The following is a 25,978-nucleotide window of genomic DNA, read 5'->3' as shown; positions in this document are numbered from 1 at the left end:
TTCCTTTAAATTAAAAATAACTTCTTCCAGTTTAAGAATTTTCAGTAAAAAGAGAAAGATTATGTGTGTAATATATAAAAGAGCACTTATGTTGCTCAACACACATAATGCATTCCAGCCTGATCCTATGGGAACTGACTTCAATGAGACTTAACTTACTCCCAAGTATGCCCAGGATCTCAGTTCTGCAGCACCATCCTGCACATGTTCACTCAGAATTAAGTCCCACAGTGTTAATTAGAATTCACTTCCTAATAAGAGTAACTCCTCCCGGTAAGCAGATTTAGGACAGCAGCAGGAGAAGAAAGAAGAAAGCAAGCAGTAGAAGAAACACCATATAGGGCTATATATGATAGCACTATATGCTGGGTTACATAGAACAAACTGGTTTGCTTCTCTCGTGCATTGCAAACATTTCTAAAGTGCAGCTTTTTGTTTAAAGATGTTGGTAAGTCAGCTCACCCTTCTAACATTTGAAAAGTAGCTCTGAAACAAACTTTTCAGTGACCATAAAGTAAAATGCTGCCTAATGAGAAAGATTGCATCAGAGTGTCTCTCTTTAGCACATATCAAGGGGTACCAGGGAGCATATTCACATGAAAGAAAGCAAAGCTGTCACTTTCGGTTCAAAGCCGGTAGCCTCCTATCTTGCACCGAGGGAACCTCCTGCAAAGCACTGCCTAGATTCTCGCCATCAGAGAGAGCAACACCTCCTCCATCCCTGAGGTCGGCCAGCCTGGAGAAAACAGGTCGCTCGGGGAGCCGACGTGCCAGAAGGGACCACTCGGGGAGCCAACGTGCTCCCTTGACTGCTACTGTGCTGCTGCTGAGCTGGAGAATTTTTTTTTTTTTAAAATAATAAAAATAATTTGGGGATCGGCGGGGGTCATGGCGGCGCCCCCCACGTGACCCACAAAGATGGCGCCCGGGGCATGTGCCCCCCTGCCCCCCCCCCCATAGTTATACCTCTGTAACTACTTAAAATGAATAGTGCTGCATTTAATTTCTTGAAATGCATTGATTGCCACACTGAAATGTTACAGCTTCTCAATTGATCCTTGCTGCAGCAGTGGGAAATCTCAGATTCTCACCACATGTGTGCTTCTGTGGAGCATATTGTAAAAACCCATGACTTTTCAGTGATCTCTGCTTGCCAATATGACATGGAACCAAGATCCAGAGTCCAGGATGTGAAGTTGGCTTGTCCATGTCAGTTCCATGTTGGGTTGGTGCTTTGCCAAGCAGAAATCATCCAAAAAAATCCTGGGTTCTCATGACATGCTCTTCAGGAGCACACAGAGGGCGAGAATATCAGATTTTCACTTAATTGGCATTGCATTGATTGTGGAAACCACTGCTATTCATCCTGGTGTGCATCAGATATGTGTCACAAAAATATATTTTGTATAAATGATTATGTTAGCTGAATCAGCCTCTCTTAGGTAAAAATTAAAACTGGGCATCCCCAAATGAAACTGATGTGCACGTGTTTGTATTTTTATATGGTGTGCTTAAACCCAGAAGTGCTTCATATTTCACAAGAGAGAGAGAAAGAATGCCAACGAGGCCTGATCATGATTAGGACTGTAGTGTATGTGGAGGGGTTCCACTTGCACCATTCTCCCACCAAACGTCAGTCTTCTGAAGCAGCTGTTTGCTGCAAATATCTGGTTTGATACTTAAACTTAGCAGACGGCGACACGCTTGCTTTAACTGATTCATACATATTTGCTGACCCTTTCCCTCATAATTCCTCTCATATTTGAGAAGTTGCACTATAATGGCTATACACGGACACAACCTGCACTACCCAAAAGCCATTTTTACTCTTTTCAGATGCCCCAAGACGGGAAATGGCTGCTAGTTGTATTATTTACAGAAACACAAGGACTAGACTTGGCCATAGATTCAAGTTTTCACAATTTCTCTTTAGGATTTTGAAGGGAAGATTTGTAACTTGCTTGCTCGAGTCCCCCCCCCCACCGGCCCCTGGGACATTAAGCATCATTCCCCTATTCTTATCCCAAATATTTCTTTCCCCACTCCCCACTCTGTCTCCAAAGCACCCGGCACAGGTCATAATCCCACTCAGCCGCTTGGCGCAGTGCAAGGCAGCAGCAACCACACCAGCCAGGACAGACTAAAGAGGATTGGGGGGGGGGGGCAGGGGGTGTGGAGGCCTTGGACTTCAGCCCCGAAGTCCAGGGGTAAACATGCCACTGATGACAGACAAAATTCAGTTCAGTATGGGCTTGCCTGCCACTATCACTACAAATATTTATAGACTACTTTTCAACAGAATTCTCAAAGCTTTCCTAGAGTGAGCTAATCTGGCTCAGGTCAGATCAAGATTGACATAAAACTCATTAATAACCACTAAAACTACTTAAATATTCCTAAAAGCCCAGCTGAAAAAGGAGATCTTTATGGCTCGCTTGAAAACCTCTAGGGAAGACACAGACTTCTTATCCCCTTGAGATAAATTTACTGGAGTAAAGCAAATTACTCAGGACAGAGTATTACCCAGGAGTTATTCTAAAGAAATGGCTAATACATTTCAATAGCACGTCCTGTAGTAAATTTAGTCAAAATGATCTGCCAGTCGTGTCAGTGTGCCTTTTTACAGGGATGGATCTGAGTGCATGTTAGAAGTTCATTAGTCTGGCTAGATCAGCGCTGGCTTGTGACAGGTGTACCGGGGCGTAGTTATATTCGAGCTGATGCGTTCAAAGGACCCAGCCCCCCCAGCTCCTGAGGGCCCCCCAGGTCCACCCCTCCCTATTTACTTCATTATGTCCCTCACTCCAAAGGGCCCGCTAGGGAGAGGTGCAAATGTGGGCCCCCTCTCCCCTTGCTAAGCCCCTGCTTTGGCTTCCATAGGGCAGATCTTTCCATAGGGTTTCAGATTTGCCTTTCTTGCTTGAAGTATCAACCTTCTTCATTAGAACAAATGACAACTCATTCCAATGGTATAGGTTCAGAGATTGATCCCTTCTACCCGTGGTGTAGTGGTTAGAGTGCTGGACTAGGATCGGGGAGACCCAAGTTCAAATCCCTATTTAGCCATAATAATAGCTGGGTGCCTCTGGGCCAGCCACTTCTCCCTCAGCCTAACCTACTTCACAGGGTTGTTGTGAGGAGAAACTCAAGTATGTAGTACACCGCTCTGGGCTCCTTGGAGGAAGAGCGGGATATAAAATGTAAATAAATAAATAAATAAATAAATAAATAAATAAATACCAGCAGGTTTCCCAGACTGCAGGCATAACTGGGAGGAAGTGGTGTAAGAGTATAGACAGTACGTTCAAGTGTATGTAAAGTGCCTACGAGTGTATATAAAGTGTGTACAAGCATAAATAAGCATAAATCAAAGTGAATCGAGGCTGCTCACATTGCTGCTTTAAATTATGATTGATTCATTACAGTTTTTCAAACATGATTTTTTCAAACAGCGGGCTCCCCCAATCCATCCCAACAATTTCTGGCCAATAAGGTTGTAGCAGAGGTCCCCACCTCCTGCTTCCAAATTGGCAGATTCACGTTTGCACAGGTAGTGAAAAGAATGGGGTTAGTGTATGTATGTGTGTGCATGCATGGTGCCTGCAGATTTCCCTGCCCCACCCCTGCAAATAGAGTTTTCTGGTTTTTTTGTTTTTTTAAAGATCCCTGTGTTCTTGCACAACAATAATTGCACACTACACTGTAGATCAATGGAAAGCTCCAGCTACTATAATGGAGCATTAACTCCAAACCATGTTCTGTGGTCTCACTGGGAGTGAGACCAGGGTGGTGGGAAGCTTCCCTCCGGAATGGAAACAACTTCTATTTTTACTTTTCCCCAGAGAATTCTTTTAAAACATAATTTCCCGCAAGTGTTCCTGTGCAAGAACACCAGAACACTATAGCACCAGGCCGTTCTGTCACATCACTACCTCTTTGAAAAGGGTATCTCATGGGACAGCAGGGCATCATGCAGCCCCCCCCTCCCCAAATACCACAGCACTGTTATCACTTCTTTCTCCATTTATAAAAGGAAAGGTCCTTGGGCTGCCCTGATGTATTGTTGTTCTTGCACAAGAACAGCATGAAGGTATATATGTACAGTATATATATATTTAAAGGATAACTAAGTGGAACACAGGCTTTCCACACACCACACCAAACTCTGCTTTTTCTGTGAACTGGGCATATAATCTCCCCCATCCCCTCCATCCCCCCACTACAGAGTTTGAAATCTGCTATGAATGTTGTAGTCACTGGACCTTCCCATTGTTCTAGTGCACTGCCGTTAGAGTACTAGAACACTGGGGATTTGTGTGTGTGTGTATATATATATATATATATATATATATGTATATGTGTATTAGATGGAGCTCTAGACCAGAAGTATTCTGCAGGGCACAGGAAGTAAGTCTGCCCTGGAGTAGAATTGAGAGGGGTGGCAGATGGAGCTGACCCTCACCAAACTCACTCCGAGGCAGGTAGCCACACCTCCATATCAAGCTTTATCTCAGGGGTCTCTCCATGCCATGCCACAAAAATGCCGGAGTATCTCACACAACCGTTCTACACACACCTCCACAGTCCAACTTTAAAAAGATGTTTATATTATGCATGAAGGACCAAACAGCGTGGAAAAAAAACTGACCAATGCCACTGGCTGTATGAACAGCACCTTGCTGCTACCATATTGAAGGGGCTGTAAATCCCACCTCCTCTGAACTCCCCCCAAGCTTAATCATAGTGAAGCTGGAGTAAATCACCATCTGAAAAACCTCCAGGAGGCTTTAATTTTGACTGGGCAAAGTTTTGGGTAAGATGCATGGGATGCCTCCAGCTTTGTGTTGTAGTAACGTTTGGCCTCTTCATGTGCCCTTGAGTGACCTTAGGTGCACCCTCTCTGTGCAACACAGATGGTTGCACAGCTTCATTCTCTCATGTGTTCTGTAACGCATTCCTACAAACTATGCTTGAGGCAGAATAAATAGGAGTAAAGTCCAAAGAAAAGCTTTTATAACCTCAACTACCCATCATCTTTCATCTAGATGATGAAAGAAAGTCTTGGCAGGATTGGAGGTAGAGCATCAAAACAAACAGGTCCGCCCCCCGTCCTGCTTAACTGCATTGTATTGCTTGGACTCCACTAGTGATTGATATATCACTAGCCGTTAAATTGTTTCATGGGATGGGAGTGGCTGAAAGGGCTGGCTTGGGACTGTAGCTGCTCGTCACACAGCATTTTCTGTAAACAATACAGATGCACACATTGTTGCATGTGCCCGAGCCATACTTTCTTCGTTCTGCGCCATGAGAATGGATCCAGAGCAAAACGGAGAAAAAGACAGTAAGTGAAACAGGAAAACCCCATTTAGCATGCCTTGCAAAGAGGAGGATGTCTCTAAATGGTTTTTAACCCCTTAGTTAGAAATTATACTTCAGATAGCTTCTTACTTCAATCTTTGCACAGCATTTCCTTGGCTCACAGTAATAAGATGCAAGTTTCCTATTGTTTCTGATGAATGTTTGGTTTCACTAATGCCAGTGTATTTCACTCTGAGAGCCCTTAGAATATGATTAAAGTCTAATTGAAAACATTTCCAGTGTCCAAGTGCAGAATTTCCATCTGAGTTGGATTGATTTTGTAGGCTTTCACTAGCCACGTAATTCTATATTATGTTTGGTTTGTACTTTTTGATGGTGTGAATACAGAGAAGGGGATTTGGGCTTTATAGAGTCTTTTTGTCTAACTTGCAAGGAAATTATGTGTACTTACTTGGCACACATATCATAACAAGCTTGTGATCTTCAGTTGCTCACATACATCCTGTTCATGACGATTTTACAGAAAGTTATCAAATAACTCTTTGTAAACAGGCTTGCTAACTGAATCCAGGATTATTAATGGATGCTATTATTGTTGTTGTTTACACAGTCAGACAGATGTTATTGACTGGTTTGTTTTATCCAGACACTGAGTCCTTCCCAAGGACCTGGGATGGCTGAATTTTATTATATCAGTGTTGTTGCTGTTATTATGAGAGATATCGTCGCAGAATATAGACTGTTCCCAGTAAAGTTGCTTTTTGTAATTGGCTGATGGTGATTTCTGTGGCCCCTATGGTGTTGAGGTGCTCTTCAAGTTGTTTTGGAATTGCACCTAGGGCACCAATTACTACTGGGATTATTTTGGTCTTCTTCTGCCACAGCCTTTCATTTTCAGTTTGTAGATCTTGTATTTTGTGATTTTTTCTATTTCTTTTTCTTCTATTCTGCTATCCCCCGGTATTGCTATGTCGATTATTTTAACTTGTTTTTCTTTCTTCTCGAGTACAGTTATATCTGGTGTATTGTGTGGCAGATGTTTGTCTGTTTGTAGTCGGAAGTCCCATAATATTTTTGCATCTTCATTTTCTACAACTTTTTCAATTTTATGGTCCCACCAATCTTTGGCTACAGAGAGTTTGTATTTTTTGCAGATGTTCCAGTGTATCATCCTTGCTAACTTGTCATGCCTTTGTTGGTAGTCAGTCTGTGCGATCTTTTTACAACAGCTGATTAGGTGGTCCACTGTTTAATCTGTTTATTAATTATTATTATTACTACTCCTACTACAAAGGATGCCACATTAAGTTTTTGTTCAACCAAAGGCAAGAATTTCTGTCCAGGGGATGCTCCATGATTCCAGCCATATAGTTGAGAAATTAGGTGAAGCAAGACAGAGTGAAATGTGTTTAATGCCTACATTTTCCACTGTAGCAGAGGCTTTGTCTGATTCTCTCTCTCTCTTCAATCTTCCAATATACTAGAAGGAGCATGAAACCCACAAATGCTTCATTCCCCTTCAATTTGCAAGTGATCTCCATTTCTAAGGGAAATCTATTTCACCTTGTCCGATTACACATCTATGCACAAATAAAAGAGCAGATGTTCCAGATGACCCTATTTTCTATGGACAGTTCCTATTTTTGGGTATCTGTACCTGGTAAAACACTGACAACTCACAGTAGCTGATTTTGAAAAGATATCTCCGCCATCTCCTAAAAGGAGCATTTTATTGTTCAAGTTTTAGACTTGAACACGTTTAGTGTTCAAGTTTAGACCTCCCTGTAGGATTCTAGAAGTGAAAACATTCTGGCATGGCTGTGTGTGCATGTGCATGTGTGTGCACATGTGCACAGATGCCTCTTGACTCCAGCAAGAATGCAAGGAATGGGCAAAAATTCCAGTGCTCTGCTCACTTCCCGCTCCCACCCTCCCAAACAATTTAGATTTGTCTGTGCCACTGCCACTTGCAAAACTGCTCCCAGGTAGCCAGCAGCTATGTCGATCAAAGAGTTGGGGTGAAAGAGGGGCCAGGCAGAGTAGAGCTGGGCAATGCTGAGGGCAGCCACTTTGCTGCTCGTACAGTGCATTGTGGGATCCTGGAGGACACAATGCATGTTCCGCTCCATCTGAGTTCAGAAGTTTGCCATTGTGCAAGTGGCAGAGCCCAGAGGAGGCCTTCTGCTCTCCTCCCCCCGACCTCCCATTTGGTTGTGAGAACAACCTTACTACTTAAAGAAGAATCTACATGGTCTGTTTAGCAACAAAACAAGCTACCCTTGTTAACTTGGCAAAGAGGCACCTTTTAACGTAGTGATTCTCTTTATATTTAGCAGGGGGAGAGTAACTGGCCATATCCATCCCCAGCACAGCACCTCCAGTGACTGTTGCTGGTCTCTATCTTATGTTTCTTTTTAGATTGTGAGCCCTTTGGGGACAGGGAGCCATTTTATTTATTAATTATTTCTCTGTGTAAACCACCCTGAGCCATTTTTGGAAGAGCGGTATAGAAATCGAATACATTAAAAAAAACCTGCTTTAAGGCCAGTAAAGGACAGACTATTGGACAGTAAATAAATGAGCAGCATACAGGCGGTGGAGAAAAGCCTTCATTTGAGTTATGGTAGTCATTCTTGTTGGAGGAATTATAAGTAGACAAGATTTTAAATTGTGAAAAGTTGGTGGATATGAAAGGGGTTGTGTAATTTGGGGCTGAGCTGTGATCACCAAAGTAGATTTAAGAACACAGCCATGGGGATGGATTATTGCAAGATTACAGTTATTGCAGATGAAATTAGTAGTCTTAAATGAAAAATCACAAGGTGTTTTTGTTGTAAAGAGAGGAAGTGTGGCATGAATATTATACAACTAGTTAATGATCTATTTAACGTGTCATGCCTTTTATATTGCAGTGCTAGTGAGATTTCAAAAAGGCTAAACTCAGTGCCCACAATCTGATGCAGCATTGTTCATGCATACAAAGCATGTTTACTGAGCTGTTTCCCGCCTCCAGCAGCAACCTGCTTTTTAAAACTGAAAGAGTTTAAAAGGCAGCTAAGAGATTTGGCAAGAAAAAAGGAAGCAGGTGGACACAACTCATGCACAACGCTGAATCATAGCCATAACCAGTAGATGCTTAAAATACTGGATATCTACAGGAGGACAACTTCTATGTGTTGTTTGATTGTACTTATAGTTGGTTCATCCCATTCTATAAATGCTGGGTGGTCCATGAAAATGAACCGAAAGCTTGACTAATACACAACTGATGGTGATGGAGCCATTTATTGAACTGATCTTAGATGCCTTCTTCATAGAAAGCCTTATACCAGGTCAGACCACTGGTCTATCTATCTCAGTGTTGTCTATACAGACTGGCAGCAGCTTCTCCAAGGTTTATGCACAGCCCAAACCTCTAAGCCAGTTTAATGTGTCTGCTTAGTTGCATCTGAGAGCATGAGAGCCAGTGTGGTGTAGTGGTTAGAGTGCTGGACTAGGACCGGGGAGACCTGAGTTCAAATCCCCATTCAGTCATGATACTAGCTGGGTGACTCTGGGCCAGTCACTTCTCTCTCAGCCTAACCTACTTCACAGGGTTGTTGTAAGGAGAAACTCAAGTATGTAGTACACCGCTCTGGGCTCCTTGGAGGAAGAGTGGGATATAAATGTATAAATGTATAAATAAATAAATAAATAAAATCTGCTCTCTCTACACTTACCAGGAACAGTTCCTATTTTCTCTAAATCACTCCCCCTATTTTGCTTTTTGGAGAGATGTTGGGAATCCCTTTAAAAATTGTGTGTATAGACATATGGTACAGTTAGGAACACAGAAATATAAGTAGCTGCCTTACACCAAATCTAATCAGACCATTGGTCCATCTAGCTCAGTATTGTGTACATTGACTGACAATTGTTCTCCAAGGTTTCTGGCAGGGGTCCCTCCCAGCCCTACCTGGAGATGCCAGGGAGTGGTTCTGGGACCTTCTGCATGCAGGCAGATGCTCTACCACTGAGCTACAGCCCCATTCCCCTAATCCAAATCCAAGTCAGGGTGTTGTTCTTCAGGTTCTCCCCCAATGCAGATCTCTAGAAATTGGATATATGAGAAGAGGGCTGATGCATCTTATTTCTCATGCATATGTGAGAAAATAAGATGCAATAAAGAGAATCATCACTTCAAAATGGTACCTCTTTGCTCAGTTAGCAGGGATGCTGACTGATGGCTATGTGAGTCTATGAACTGGCTCCTGGTCAGTAATCATCTCTTCCGTGTACAGGACTGAAAGCCATGAAACAGCAGAGAAGATAGATAGATGGATGAAAAACTTAGCTGGAATCCGTCAGGATTCCCAGCTGCCAATCACATCCCCTCCAGCAGGGTCCCAGCTGACTCACCTTCTGTGTTTGCAGAGATGCCTGATCTCCCTACGCCACTTGCACCTGAAGTGGAACTGGCACTATCAGAAGATACCACATCAATGAATGCCCTGGCAGGCAAGATGCATTACCAGGGCAACCAGAGGGCAATCAAAAGGGGAATCTGTACAGGAGCTCTCCTGAGAGCAGGGACAGGGAATGTTCTTCCAAGACAATGGGGAGAAAGACAATATTTAAAGGCAGCCGGAGACTGAGGAGGACCATTCGGCAGCAGATGTTTGGACTTCCTGGAAAGAGGCCAGCTAAGGGATACTGCCTAACAGAGAGGAGGACCAGAGCGGTATGTGAACACTTTCCCCTGAGGTCTCCTGGAGAGCAAAGTGGCCACTTCAACAAAACATAAAATAGAGCACATTTGAAGGCTGATGCTCTGCAGTGACTTATGACCACTGTGTCCACAGAGTGTTATCCAGCGCTGCTATTATTATTATTATTATTATTATTATTATTATTATTATTATTATTAAAACTTTTATACCGCCCTTCCAAAAGGCTCAGGGCGGTTTACATTAAAACACCTTAAAATCAGTTAATAATTAAAATAAAAATTATAAAACATAACAATGACAATGGCTCCATGTTTTTAAGGACCGAGGAACCTTTCCTCTCCTGTAGTTAACTCATACCAGCTGGGGAAGGAGGTAGCTATTCATCCCATAGAGTGGGTGCAGACTAATACTAAACCAACAAATGTGAATGATTATGGATTAAGTCTGGATAGTGAAACATCACCGTAGAGCACCCCAATGAGGAAACAGAATAAGGAGGAAAGGACTTCTCCAAAAGAAAGAAAGAAGTTTTATTTAAAAGGGTGCAACACAAGAACCATGTATTGAGTATTGGCTGTCGTAGCGAGATTGAATGCTGTTCCAAGAGGGAGAGAAAAGTGGGGAATGATGCAGTCAAGCTGTTTGCAGGACAAATTACAGTAAGGAAGCAGTGACGAGGAGGGAAGGGAAGAAAGAAATGGGGGGGCGGGAATAGTCATTTTACACATCTTCTATCTGCTGAGGATGTGAGGCAGGGGTCAATTTCCACATGAAATCTGGGTTCCATGCCACAGTAAGCCTTCACTGCAGGGGAGAAGGAACGTGTCCAAAACTGGAACCTTAATCTACAGATCCAAAGCATCTTGGTGCTGAGTGAGTACCAAGGTCCAAGCAGGGCTTGAGCACTGGGTAGAATTCCTGCTTCCCCCAGATCATAATACCTTGCTTATGTGACCATATTGTGTGTCTGAAATGGAGACCAAACCTCTAAGTGCACAAATTGCAGTACATACCGCAGTTTGCTAGACTGAGATGATAGCCAAATCCAGGGGAGTGTGTATGTATATTTGTATGTTTCAAAAGACCTAAAGGTGGGTTATACTAATGGTGCCACTATTATTTAAAAGCAATTTTATAAGAGAAAGAGACTAGGGGTGGGGTACAAAAGCAAAAAGGCAGGGATTCTTTATTGTTAATAGTTATGAAGAAAAGGGACATTCAGGAGGTGCGGCTTTTTACCCGTTTGACAAACTGCATTTGTCAAAATTCTCTCTTTGGTATAGGAATTAAGATACCGAAATGTTGCTCCCTTGGGTCCTGTGTTGCAAGTTGGAGTTAAGGGTTTTTCTTGGGTCTGAAAGGGTTCCACATTGGTATGCACCTTAATTGTGAGCCTAGTAATTACTGGAGACTTATGGCTGGGCCTGGGGAGGGGGAGAAACCCCAACTTTTTTTGGAGTCAGGGAAGGATCAGTGAATAGGCTTTTGCTTTCACATTCAGAGTTAACGAATTGTGACATTTGAGCTTCACACAGAAGCAAACAGAAAGCCAGTTCTAATTATGGAGCACACACATAAATATGCTCTTGGTAGCAATCATAACCAGACAATGCATCACAAGAAGCTTTCAGGGGTCTTCAGAGATCATTTTAGGACCAGTTTGCATATTGCTTATCACCTGCGTTTACTTTCAACTATCTCTCCATGCCTGCAAGATGCAATTTTCTAATGTATTATTTATCAGTCTAAAATTAGGGCACAGTAAAATGACACTTCCAGTGTTTGCAGGTCTAAATAGCCTAGGTGCAGGGTTTGCACTAATGATACATGGTCAAAGGGCAGCAATTGCTGGTGTACCACTAATGTTTGCACTTTGGCAGCTACAGGCAGATGAGGGCTTTTTGACAGCAGCAATGGATAAGTAACGTATTATCGAAGTCATGGTTAAGGAGCATTCTAAAGTGGAATTTAAAGGACTGAGCAGCTACAGAGAAGCCCACAAAGGGCCAGCTGGGCATTTCCCAGCTATCAGAGAGTACTGACTATCAATCCCTGTCATCTCTGCTGTGTTCATCCTAGCAGCATGAATCTTCAGGTTTCATACAAGTATTAAACAAGTGGAACCTGCAACAAAAATGTCAAGTCAGATCTAAATCTTATGTTACATTGGTGGAGAAGGGGCAGAGTAGGGCAGCAGGAAGGTGAAATGTAGGATTGGCTGGGTCTTGCCAGAATGGTTTTCTTTATTTTCTTGCCTCACCTTCTTCTCCCAGTTCTTCCTCTGACCCACCTGTCTCCAAACTTCCAACGATACTGGCTGTACCCTGCTGATTGACAGGAGAAACACCTGCTTCTGGAACCTTCATTTCAACATTCCATGGCTTCTCTGCTTCTTCATGGGGCTTTTTGGTTATGTGGGTTGCAATCTGGGTCCCAAAACTAACATATTTAGACATGCTTTGCAGTCTTTAACACCATCAAACGCCACCCCGCTTTAACAGGAGTTTGTGGATGCTCTGTGCCTATCCACATGCTCAGTTAGCCATCAGCAAAATATGGATAATGAGAGAGGTTGCCTGGAAGTAGCAGCCATTACCCTGGAAACTGCTTTCCCTAATTTTAATGTTTAGAGACTGTCCATTGTTATGCAGTGCTAAGGGAAAGCACAGTGTACATTTTTCAAAAGCATGCTTCTTTTCACATTTAGGAGGAAAATGGGACTGAGAGAGCCCACTAACAGCAGCTTTCTCAACTGAGTCCACAAAACTCTGGAAGCAACTCTGAGTCCACTTTAGTCAGAAATTGATCTACAAATGTTTAAGGCCACTGAAATGTCTTGCTGTCTAACCTACTTGTGAACTTTACCATAAATTGGTGAGGTCATCCTTAAAGAAATAATGCTGAATTGGCTCATGTCATAAGTTAGATTTCTCTTTGGCCTTTACATCTATACCTAATTGTTAATAACTGAAGTGTGTAGTTTATCCTTTTCATGGGCATAAGAATAGAGAGATTATTTTTGTCTTTGTGAAGAATTGGGAACACTTCCAGTGAAAGGGCTACTAAATCCAATTGATTGATGAATGGGGGCACTGAGTCTCTTTGTCTACTATTAGGATTGTACATTGTTCACAAATGCCATTTCCTGGAGCTTCCATGTGTACATATTTTTCGTGTATGGGGTTTCAAAATGACACAAAGCACTCTGGTATGACGGTTAAGAAGAAATGCATTGTTTCTGCATTAAGAAACAAGAACACCTATTGTTATAGCTCAGCAAGGGGTATATTTTTAGAAGAACACATTTTTTAAAAGTACATCTGGTGTCCTGAGATTAGTTGTAGGCTACTTGGAAAGCACTCGTTCTGAGTGTTAATATATAAAAGGCAATATTAATTACCACAATGGTTACTACTAAAAATAAAACCTTTGACCAAAGAATTTAGAACTCAAAAAGTAGTTAGGTTTTCTATTAAAAACTGAGCAGTCAAATTACTTGGGAGAATAAATATCCCAGTGTGGCAGCCTTTTCTGCAGTTCTTAAACATGACTTTCCCAGACTGTAGAATTGCTTTATAACAAAAATGTTCTAAAACATCTTATCCTTTGCCAAGTACTGGTACCTATATTTAGTTCTAATAATAATAATAATAATGATAATAATGATAATAATAATAATATTATTAACAACAACAACTTTATTTGTTAACCACCTAATGAATAAAGTTGTTTTATTGTTGTTGTTATTATTATTATTAATTATTCATATATTATTATCTCTTGTTTACACAGTCAGACAGGTGTTATTGACTGGTTTGTTTTATCCAGACATCGAGTCCTTCCCAAGGACCTAGGATGGCTGAATTTTATTGTCAATGTTGTTGTTGTTGTTGTTATAGATATCGTCGCAATATATAGGCTGTTCCCAGTAAAGCTGCTTTTTGTAATTGGCTGATGGTGATTTCTGTGGCCCCTATGGTGTTGAGGTGCTCTTCAAGGTCTTTTGGAACTGAACCCAAGGTGCCAATTACCACTGGGATTATTTTGGTCTTTTTCTGCCACAGCCTTTCAATTTCAATTTGTAGATCTTTGTATTTTGTGATTTTTCCTATTTCTTTTTCTTCTATTCTGCTATCCCCTTTTGCTATGTCGATTATTTTGACTTGTTTTTCTTTCTTCTCGACTACAGTGATATCTGGTGTATTGTGTGGCAGATGTTTGTCTGTTTGTAGTCGGAAGTCCCATAATATTTTTACATCTTCATTTTCTTCAACTTTTTCAATTTTATGGTCCCACCAATTTTTGGCTACAGGTAGCTTGTATTTTTTGCAGATGTTCCAGTGTATCATCCCTGCTACCTTGTCATGCCTTTGTTTGTAGTCAGTCTGTGTGATCTTTTTACAACAGCTGATTAGGTGGTCCACTGTTTCATCTGCTTCTTTACAAAGGCGGCACTTGCTGTTTGGTGTGGATTTTTCGACTTTGGCTCTTATTGCATTTGTTCTTAGTGCCTGTTCTTGCACTGCCAGTATTAAACCCTCTGTTTCTTTCTTCAAGTAACCATTCTTAAGCCATTGCCAGGTCTTGGTGATGTCTGATTTTCCACTTATATTGTGCAAATATTGACCATGCAGGGGCTTATTTTTCCATTTTTCTGCTCGGTTCTTGACTTGTTCTTTCTTGTAGGCCTGCTTTGTTTCATTGGTGTTGAATAGTTTCTCGTTCTTGACCATTTGAAGTGCATCTTCTTCACTGTCCTTGATATATTCTTCAAGGCCTCTTTTCTCCTCCTCTACTGTTTGATGGACTTGCAGCATTCCTCTTCCACCTGAGCTGCGATGGAGGTATAGCCTATCGACATCACTGTGGGGGTGCAGAGCATGACTGATGGTCATGATTATCCTGGTCTTACGATCCAGCATCTCTAGCTCTGCCTGGGTCCAGTCTATTATTCCTGCAGTGTATCTGATAACAGGTATAGCCCAGGTGTTTATGGCTTGTATGGTGTTCCCGCCATTGAGTTTGGACTTGAGGATTTTTCTAACTCTCCTGATGTATTCACTTCCAATTTTTCTTTTAACTTCAGTGTGTGCAGTGTTATCAGCCTGGAGAATGCCCAAGAATTTGTAATGTTCTTTCTCTTCCAGGTTCTTGATCTTGCTTCCATTGGGCAGTTCGATTCCTTCTGTTTTTCTTATTTTTCCTCTTTTCATTATTAATGCAGCACACTTGTCTATTCCAAACTCCATTGCTATATCGCTACTGAATATACGGACAGTGTTTAGCAGTGATTCGATTTCTGACTGGGACTTTCCATACAACTTCTGATCATCCATCTACAGCAGATGGTTGATTTTACTTGATGTTTTAGATGTTTGGTATCCGAGGCCTGTTTTGTTTAGTATTTGTGAAAGTGGGGTCATGGCGATTACAAATAAGAAAGGGGATAGAGAGTCCCCTTGGAAAATGCCTCTTCTAATGCTAACCTGTCCAAGTGCCTCGCCATTGATTGTTAACTGTGTACTCCACATGCTCATTGCTTTTTTAAAATAAATATCTGAATGTTTTTGCTGACACCTGTTGTTTCTAAACATTTTAGTATCCATGTGTGAGGCCATGAATCGAAGGCTTTCTTGTAGTCAATCCATGCAACACTTAGATTTGTTTTTCTTCTCTTGCAATTTTCTAAAATCATTTTGTCAATCAGCAGCTGGTCTTTTGTGCCTCTGGTGTTCGGGCAATTTCCTTTCTGTTCAACTGGAAGCTGTTTGTTAGTTAATAAGTGTTGCATCACTTCATCTGCTATTATTCTAGTTAATAATTTGAACATGGTTGGCAGGCTGGTTATGGATCTATAATTACTTGGAACTGCACCTTTTGCTGGGTCTTTCATTATGAGATGGGTTTTCCCAGTTGATAGCCATTGTTCAATATCAGCTCCTTGCAAAATGTGATTGAACTGTTTTGACAGTTGTTTATGAAGGCTTGTTAGGTGTTTAAGCCAAAAGCCATGCAGTTCATCATCACCTGGCGCAGTTCAGTTTTTAATTTTCTTTGCTCTTTCACTTAGTAATTCTGGTGTTATTATTAGATCTTGCATTTGTTGGTTACATTTTTCGACCTCTTTCATCCAGCCTGCTTTTTTATTATAATCTATTGGATTGTCCCATAATTTCCCCCAGAATTGCACTGTTTCTTCTTTATTTGCTGTTTCTAGGTTTCTTGCAGTTTCTCTTTCTATGCCTTGGTAGAAACGTCTCTGATTCGACTGGAATTGGAGATTCTGCCTCTGTTGTGTAATTCTGGCTTCATACCTGCTAATCTTCTTTGACACTGCTGTTATTTGCTGCTTTATTATTTCCAGGACTTCTCTAACTTTCCTTGAATCTAGGTGGTATTTTTGGATCAGATACTGTTTGGTGTTTTCATTCTTCAGCTTCTTGTCTTTCATATCTTTCAATTTACTAGCATCTGATCTAAGCCTGGAGATTTTATTTTCTAATCTAATCTTCCATTTAGGTGATGTACTGCTTTCTTTTTTGACAGGTCCACTGATCTTATATCCGAGCTCTTGTGTTGTTATTGTTGCTGCACTGTACATTAGTTGGTTTGTTTCTTGCAAATTATTGGTTGTTATTTCTGCAAGTGCAGCACTGACATCTTTTAATGCCTGAGCAAGTTGTTTTTTGGCAACTGTTTTTAGAGCTGGAAGTCGAACCCTGGTGGTTGTTCGGTTCATGTGCTCAGTTATTTTTTGCTTTAGTTCTTGTTGCTTTTCTGTTAAACGGCATTCGGGTTTTTGAGTTGAAGGCAAAGGGGCAGTTGCCTGGTTTTGATTTTCAAACAGTTCAGCAACAGTGGCATCCTCTATTTCCAACACCTCCTCCACCTGCGCCTGAGCAACTTCTTCAATTGGTGGTAATTCTTTTTCCATATCTTGAGCCTGTGTTGCTCTTTGCAGTTCTTCCAGCTCAACTCCTGTGCATACTTTATTTCTTATTGTGTATCTTCTCTGGTCTGCTAGCCTTTGTTCTGTTATTTCTGTATCTGGATGCTTCTCTTTCCAAATTTGGTACATTCTTTTAAAATAACCTCTTCTAGTTGGACTAGACTTGTAATAGCAGATCATTATTTCCTTGTTGGCATTTTTCGTATATTTTTTTCGGTTAAGCGACGTTTCTTCCAGTAACCTTGCAGTCTCCAGCCCTGGTTGCTCAACTGAAGATCCTGAGTCCTGTTGCCCACTTGCCAGCAGATGTCCAGGGACTATAGCACCTGGCGTGGTCCTTGTTGACCCGGTGACGACCGATCCGGTATAGATTTATTAAAGTTATGTCTCACCATATTGTTGATGGGAGAGGCACTCTTTGTCTGGCTCCTCTGGTGAGACCTGTCCAGTATGGTTGGACCTCTGGCATAGCTCTCACCTTCCTCAGAGCACACAAGCCCCACAACCACGTCAAGGTAGTGCCTCACTGGGGGTTGTTGTTGTTGTTATTACTATATAAATTGCATGGCTCTATATGTAGCTCTGGACAATATCATAAGAACTGTGTTGCTGGATGAGGCTCAAGGTCTATCTTGTCCACCATCCTTTTTCACACAGTGGCCCACCAGATGCCCACAGGCAAGAAATGAGGGCATGCCCTTTCTCTTGCTGTTGCTCCCCTGCAACTGGTATTTAGAGGCATCTTGCCTCTGAGGCAGGAGGTGGCCCACAGCCACCAAACTAGTAGCCATTGACAAACCTGTTCTCCATGAATTTTTCTAAGCTCCTTTTAAAGCCATCCAAGCTAGTGACCATCATCGCATCCCATAGCAGAGAATACCATAGATTAATTATGTGCTGTCTGAAAAAGTACTTCCTTTTGTTGGTCCTAAATTTCCTCAGTTTTATAGAATGAACCCTGGTTCTAGTGTTGTGAGAGAGGGAGAAAAGGTTCTCTCTATCCACTCTCTCTACTCCATGCATAATTTTATACATCTCTATCATGTCCTTCTATCATGTGTCCCCATAGTCGCCTCTTTTCTAAATAAAAAAGCCCCAGATGCATATGTATGTGTGGATTGAGAGATAATCTTCATGCAAATGGAGTTGGACTACCCCAGAAAATACGTTATCAATATAATCATGCTCAGAAAGTTGAATACATAAAGGCTTGACTAAATTTTCAATTGTTCTTTATGTCTAAAATAGCTACCCTGGATTTGGACTCGGAGCCTGAGAGTCCTTTAACACCTCCTGCAGATCTATTAGAACCACTGGGCCATTATGAATGGACTTTTTGTGATCACAGTAAGTAAGCATGCCCTCACGGCCCTCACAGGTTCTTAGGCTGGGGAATATGTTGAGGGGTGTGAGGAGAAACATTAAAACCCTCACACAGCAGAATATGCTCTGGTGGTACAGGTTGAGTATCCCTTATCCGGACATCCGAAATCCGGAATGCTCTATAATCCGGACACCACACCATACCAAAAACAAAACACCTCAGCTCACTCGCTCGCAGATTCCCAATTTGCTGCTTTTGAACATGCAGTCAAAACTTACTTATTTCAGAAGGCTGTAGTGACAGAAGTTTTGTCTGTAATTCTCTCTAGCGGCTCTGTTTTTATTGTGAAGCTTTGTAATGTTTTTGATCTTCCTGCTTTGGTGCTAGAGGGAAAAGGGAAATCCACCTCCTCCACTCCCTGGTCAGTTTGGCGCCTGCTCTGTTGGCATCTGTTTTGGCACTCTGGATCCCATGCCCAAGATATCTCATTATGCAAATATTCCAAAATCTGGAAAAATCTGAAATCCGGAACACTTCTGGTCCCAAGCAGTCCGGATAAGGGATACTCAACCTGTAAATAGGTTCAGCCCAAGAGATAATCTGGAGACATTAGGTTGAGTTCAAAAAACAAATAAAGATTTATTAAGAAACTAAAACATCACATACTGAGAGAGAGAGAGAGAGAGAGAGAGAGAGAGAGAGAGAGAGAGAGAGAGAGAGAGCGCCTCTGAATAACATACACAAACAAGAACTGACCTTCAATAACAACTGAACATTCTAAGTGACTCTAAACTGATCAAGAGAGACCTATTAACACAACTCCTTGTGCTTCTAGTGGCCAGAAGAGGTTACTGCAGTGCTAAGAGAAATCTATAGAACTAGCTGACCCAGGCGCAGAACATCTGCACTCCGAGTTCTTCCTTTCTCCCCCTCCATTTCAGAGCCTAGCCAGTTCTCTTCACATCCCTTCAGCTAGTCTCCCTTGCTGTCCTCTCCGCTGGCAGCTCTAATCCTCCTTGTGAGGAGGCCAGCAGCCCCGTTTTTGCTGCCTGATCAGCCGCTCGCAGTGGCGGTGCCAGCACCTCCTCCTCTTCTACATCCCTCCCCCCACCATCTCTTATCCTCCTCACAAGGAGCCCAGTGGTCAGTTTTTGTTGGCTGCTTGGCCTCTCACAGTGGCGCCGCTGCCTTATCCTCAACCTCCCCTGCCTACCCCCCCCCCACCAGCTCTAGTACTCCTTGCGAGGAGGCCAGCGACCCCATTTTCACTGCCTGCTCGGCCGTCCTCAACAGCTCGCAATAGTGGTGCCTCCTCCTCCTCGGTCTCCTTCCCTCCCTCCTCACCAGCTCTTGCAACTCCCAGCAGCTGCTCGTGAAAACTCTCACGAGAACTGCCACACATGGGATTAGTATCAGGTGCGTCTTAGATAATTATAGATAGATAGATAGATTCCCACTTCTAATAGATTATGCCCATTACTGCCAGGTAATAATGTTATACATAGAGGTCATTCTCACGACCAGCCCTACCCAGGTAAGATTGCTGTAGCCTGGGTAGGGCTGGTCGCGAGAAATGCTAGGATCAGTTCTGATCCTGGCAATCCTCAATCAGGTAGCCCATTTTTAAAACCTGAGTTTAAAGTGAGGTAGGAGGACACTTCCATGCCTCCTACCCCACTCCCTGCTCATGTAAACACTTAGACTGCCTGCAACCTGAGCGTCCACAGAGTCAGGCAGCTTGAGCACCCAGCAGCAGGAAAATCCCCCAATGCATTGCACTTCTGGTGGGATGCCAGAATACTTCCTCCTCCGGCTCCCAGCTCTGCTGATCACTGCCATGCTGCTCGTGTGGGCACATGGTCGGCAGAGGGAAGAACAGCCACTGATCATCTAGGAGGAGAATGACAAGAGGTGGGCTGTTTGGTCATGTGCACAGCCTCATAGTATACTGTATTTCCAAATTCAAATTTTTGCTCATGCTGTGCTTGTCATTCTCCTGTGCCCAGAAAGTTGCGCACATCTGAAGCCTAGTGTGTATGTAAAAGATATTGAGGCGATTCTCATGATTGCCAAAAAGCGGGCTAAGGGAGCCTAGCCCACTTTCTGGCGACTGTGAGTACCACCGGGCTCACAGCCGAGCCCGGTTGCTTTCAAGCGGGCCACCCAGTAAAACAATCTTCCCCTTGGCCGAGGTTAGTGGAGTGAGTGCTCTGCTAACCCGGTTTTCTTGATCGTGAGTTGCCGCAGCACAGCTCTGTGCCACTGCAACTCATGAGGAGACCCCCTGCGGGGAGGCTAAATGCAGCCTCCCGGCTCGGGGGTCTCTCCAGCATGCCCTGCGCACTTGCCCTGTGAACTCCCTAGCCCCTGCCAGCTCCGTAACAGAGTCGGCAGTTGTGTGGGCAACTGGTTCGGCCACCCACAGCCGACTGATGGGTCATCTGCGAGGAGAGCAGGCTAAGCCTGCTCTCTTTTCAAACCCCATCTTGGCGGTTCCCACTGATCGTAGGAACTGCCTCATTGCCTCAATTAGAAGGACTGTCATGGCAGACTCAACAGTACATCTCAATCTTCTTTGCATCTGACTGAGATCCCGGAGGACAAGATGTTTCCAAAGGTACAGGAAGAAAGATGGCACAGCCCGGCATTCATATTACATGGGATGACTTTGCCCTCGAGGCTTGCTTTCTTCTAGAGAAGAGGCACATTCAAGATCAAGACCAAAATGTAGCTCTAAAACTGATGGGCCCCTTGATTGTTTCTGTATTTTGAAAATTCAGGTACTCCTGCTGTTTAACAGCATCATAAAGTTTTCATTGTCTACCGCCTTTCATGGAATCCATTCGGATGCCATGTTCCCTGACTTCCAACCATAGTTTGGAGACAGTGTACTTGCCAAGGGCTGGATATCCCCCGCACACCCACACCCACTTTCTATCCTCCCTTCTTCAGAATGAATTCTTATTGCTTTTTGATGGTTTATTCTAACAGAGTCTAAGGTTATGAGGCTATTCTCATGAGCAGCCAAGCCCGGGTTAGGGCAGATGAGCCTGGGCTTGGCTGCCTATGGGAACCGCCGGGAACTGACTGGCTCCCTGCAGCACCTCAGCAGCAAACCCAGCTAAGCAGCCAGGCTCTTAAATGAAGCTAAGGGAGCAATTACTCCCTTAAGTCTGTTTAACTGACCGTGTGTCAGTGCTGGATGCTTTTTGCCAGTGTTGAGACACTGAGGGGTGCCTACCCATCACCGGGGGATACCCACAATGCACTGCACATTCACACAGTGCATTGCAGGATTTCTGGGGGTGGGACAATGCATCCTGACCCCTGCACCTCTGCCCTGCCTGTGGCAGCTGAAGAACATCTGGGCATGCGATGCACATGCCCAGACTCCCCACCCAGATCATTTGCGGGGAAGGGGAGCTTTTGTTGCCTTCCCCACCGCCCACCCTCAATCCCTCTCATGTGATTGTGAGAAAGGGCTCTATATCTGCATAAGGACTAACTTGGTTACAGCTAACCAAGAATGCCTCAAAACCATTATTTGAAACCATGCTTGGAAACTTGCAAAGCATACTTTCAGGCAATCCTAGTGAACTCCTGGTTAGGAAGAATTCATGCCTGAGAGGGAAGCACTCAAGCCACCAGATTTCTAATCTTCAAATCTCAGTTTGGAGATTAGGAAATATGATATTCACCTTCAGTTGAACCATGAACTCTTTTGGCTAGTGCTATATTGAAAAGGATGCATATAAGAAGCAACAACATACTCTGTCTGGATAATCAAGAGCAGGAACCTTTCCATATTTAAGAACACAAAGATATTTATGAAAAATGGACAATGCTCAAAATAGCAAATATATCATAAAACCCATTTCTTTCTTGTATGTTCACCTGTGAACAAAGACTCAAAGCTCAAAAGGAAAAAAAAGTTGCCAAGGTACTGCTTTGCTCTTTGAAACAACCTACCTACCTGGTTCTATCCATGGGCTCATTCCATCATCAAGTTAACAACTGGCTCTTAAGGCAACCATCTGGGGGTCTTTTTCCTGTACTGAGACTTTCCATCTGAAAGTCTGTATTTATTTGCTGTTCTGTGCTTGTTTTTGTTTTTTATTGCTTCTATGTTTGATTTTTTTTTATCGTGTGTGTGTGTGTGTGTGTGTTGCTGAAATATTTATAATTGTATTGGTTTTTATGCTGTATCCTTTATCTTGCTGTTCTTTAAACATTTTTTATTGTTTTGATTTTTACATCTGATTTCTAGAAAAAGCAGGCTGTATGCTCCCTCCCAGGTTCAGGGACAGTATGCCTCTGAGTACTAGTTGCTGGGGCGCAACAGCAGGAAAGAGAAACCTCTTCAGGTGTTATAAACAGCAGGGATGCTTTACTCATGTTCAGCATTCCTGCAAGCACACTCTGAAGCTTTGCCCCTGTGCTGAAATGCTCGGATGCTCTGTTCCTGCAGTCCATGGTTACAGCAGGGCCAGCTTCTGAGCATGTCAGCAAAGGGGTGGGGTTTCAGAGTATGCTCACGGAGATGCTGTATGCGATACAGTGCCCCTGCTTTTTATAACATCTGAACAGATCTAGTGAGGGATTGGCATCTGGTTGGCTGCTGTGAGGAACAAGATGCTAGACTAGATGGGCCCTTGGTTTGAACCACCTGGGCTTTGCTTATGCTCTTAAATTTTAAAATAAAGAAATAAAAATACTCTCTTTTAAATAGAGAGAGTTGGCTTCATCCTAGAGCAAGAATATATTCCAGGGAGAAATTGTCATGCCAGCTCTTTTGAAAATGGTTTCCATGAAATACTTGAGAAAAAACAGTTGAGGAAAAAAGTTTCATAGAGTGATCATAGAGCCAGTTGTGCTTCAGACCCAATCAGGGGTTTATCAGGAATCTCTTTAGCAAAAGATCTAAAGCACTAATATATTCTGCTTTCTGCAGTATTCTATATTCCCTCCTCAAAGATAAATATGGCTAATATTAAGCTGTCTTTCAGGAAGTGCCTTAAGGCTATATGTCTTGTTTATAGCAAGTCACTGGAAATACTACTGAAATCAGTGGATTCAAGCCAGAGTAGTGAATCATGCACCATACTTTTAAAGTCAATGACGGATATCCTGACTAAATTTAACTCTAGGAAGTCCCATTGAAATTAGAAGGACAAGTTAGGCATGCCTTGTCAGGATGTCAGCCAAAAAGGCTATGCACAGAAAGCAGGTGGACGGGCAGGGGGAAGGCAGGGTCCAACAAACCTTTCCCTGCAGATGATCCAGAACCTGCTGCTGGAAGCACAGCTTGCACTCCCAGATGATCAATCTCCAGAAGCCAGGACAATGTCCCCTGGCCTCCAGATATCCCACGATGTACCACATGGTGAGCACAGTGCATTTGGGGATACCCCCATGAGATGGGCACTCAAGTCATTCATCTCTGTGTCTGCTTGAGCTGCCTGCAGTTTGAACAAACATAGGTTCCTAGCTGCGGGGTTAAAGGCACACTCATGCCCTTAACCCTGGCTAGAAGCCAGATACAAAAGTAGGGTTAGGCGGGCTGGCTATGCCAGAATTCGTGCAGATCCCAGCGACACACATAAGCAGCCTAACCCAGGCTGGGCTACCTTAGCCTGGGTTAGGCTGCTTGTGAGAATAGGCTTAATGTGTTTTGATTTTCACACCAAAGGGATGCAGTTGAAAGAATGGGGCAGTGGGGTAATAAATGGGCAATTCAGTAATAGCTATACTTTAAATCAGCACCAGTGCCTTAGAATGCGTGAGGCAAAGGCAGATCTCTTCACCAGCCCTTGGAAAAAGTACTAAGTGCAAATCCCATATTATGATTTTTTGGAAGCAATCTGGCACACACTTAACCTGGACTAAATCCTACAGAATTTAGTGGGACATGCTACAGAGTATACAAGTTAGGATTGTGGCGGCCGACAATTAAGAGGACCCCTCATGTTTGTCTGAAACCCTGAGACAGCTCTTATTCAAGCCTATCAAGGATAGTAAAATTCATCCAGCTGAAAAATGGTATGTTGAACCTGTTATCCAGATATGGGGTGGCTTTGAGACAGGATTACCAACTACAAGTTCCATTTTCAAACACAGTATCCCTTTATTGGCTACATTCCGGGCATTAATAATAGCAATTGAGTATAACTATTAGGCTCTGCTTACAAATCTCCCTGTCTGAAGTCAGAATATGTTGATTCAGGATAATTCATGTTTTGTAATGAGCATCAATACTAAGCATTTTCCTTAGCTTCTATATTTTCTTTGTTACTTCTATCCCTTCTTCGCTGGTAACAGGAAATAACTGGAAACCAAGACTAATTACTTATTAAATCTTCCAATCAGGCAGGAAAAAAATAGTTCCACCTCCCGATGTGATGAGAAAGTTCAGTGAGCAGAGAAACAGTCCTGTGCTCCTGGAGTGCAGGTAAGACACTCTGTTTTCTATTCTGGTAAGTTGCTTTGATCAGATCCTAGTACTGAATGGTCTTGAATGACAAAATGCCTACTAAACAACCACTGTAGCAATAATAGCTGCCTAATTCAACAACACTTTCTAGATATACCATCCAGATGCCAAGAAATGCAAAGGACACATATCCTCCAGGAGCTGCTCACAGTTAAAGAACTTTTCAAAGTCGATGCTTGTCCTAGGAGTAGTCATGAGGGTTAAACTAGATTGCAGTTTAAACATGTCTGCTGATCCTACGGTTTTCCCCTTTTGTTTTGTAAATAGCATCCACAAGGGTGCACAAACCAGATCAGAAACACAACAAGAGTAGAGGTTTTTCTAAACAGATTGTCACTGTTGTTGCCTAGGGATGTGCAAACAGGTTCAATGTTGAACGAGTTCGGCATTGAATGTGTTTGGTTTGACAGTTCGAGTTTGACCTCGAACTGTCAAACTGAACCACCCCGTTTGGTCCGACCCCAGACCAACTCCCCCCCCCCCCAGCCCATTCGGGGAGTTCGCGAGCTTAATTAAAAAAAAAAAAAAACTTACCCCCACTGGGTGGCGGGGAGTGTGTCCTCAGAGGCTCCCCCTCCCCCTTCTGGCCTCCCTTTCTTCCAAAACTGGCCTGTACTCCCCACCACCCGGTGTGGTGTCCATTTTGGATGCTGCCGCAAATGTGCAATGGGCCTCTGCATGGCCTGGCATGACCTTTGGAAGCAAGGGAGGCTGGCAAGGGGAAGGGGAACCTCCATGGACCCCCCCCCACCTCAGAGAACCACCCAGGGTGGGTAAGTTAATTTAAAAAACAATCTTTTTAAAAGTTTGTGAAACCCCCCCCCCCCGCCCGATCAAACTGAACCCACAGGGGTTGCCTCGAAACTGGCCCGGTCCAGTCTGGGTCTGGTTTGGACTCAAACCGAACCAGACCAACCGGTTCCGTGCACGCCCCTATTGTCGTCCCACAGTAGTGCATGATCTGGACTGGAGCTGTGATGAGCCCCCTGCTGCAGTTCTGAACTGGTTCACACACCCCTGCACATGCTGTTTACAAAATAAATGGGCTGGGCTGGTACAGACTAGCATAATAAAGGGTGGACAGGTAGAGGGAAACCACGAAGCCTGGAAAACCAGGAAAAGTAATTGGAAAAGCCATTTGTGGGGAGACAACAGAGAACATGTGAATTCACCATTAATATTAG

At 43.1% G+C, this 25,978-nt stretch overlaps 1 protein-coding gene across 1 annotated transcript in view; it reads left to right on the top strand.

Moving 5' to 3' along the window:
* The first annotated feature begins 5,296 nt into the window (after window positions 1-5,296).
* The window catches only part of SSUH2 (ssu-2 homolog), a 70,111-nt gene continuing 49,429 nt past the window's right edge, over window positions 5,297-25,978 (top strand). The window contains exons 1-3 of the mRNA XM_053298768.1: window positions 5,297-5,344; window positions 18,229-18,327; window positions 24,671-24,752. Of these exons, the coding sequence (XP_053154743.1) occupies window positions 5,308-5,344; window positions 18,229-18,327; window positions 24,671-24,752 (218 nt within the window). The 5' untranslated portion in view covers window positions 5,297-5,307. The remainder of the gene's footprint in view (window positions 5,345-18,228; window positions 18,328-24,670; window positions 24,753-25,978) is intronic.

This window comes from Hemicordylus capensis, chromosome 2 (assembly GCF_027244095.1).
Source record: "Hemicordylus capensis ecotype Gifberg chromosome 2, rHemCap1.1.pri, whole genome shotgun sequence".
NCBI lineage: Eukaryota > Metazoa > Chordata > Lepidosauria > Squamata > Cordylidae > Hemicordylus > Hemicordylus capensis.
The sequence above is the reverse complement of the archived record's forward strand: the minus strand, read 5'-3'. Positions and strand labels throughout refer to the sequence as shown.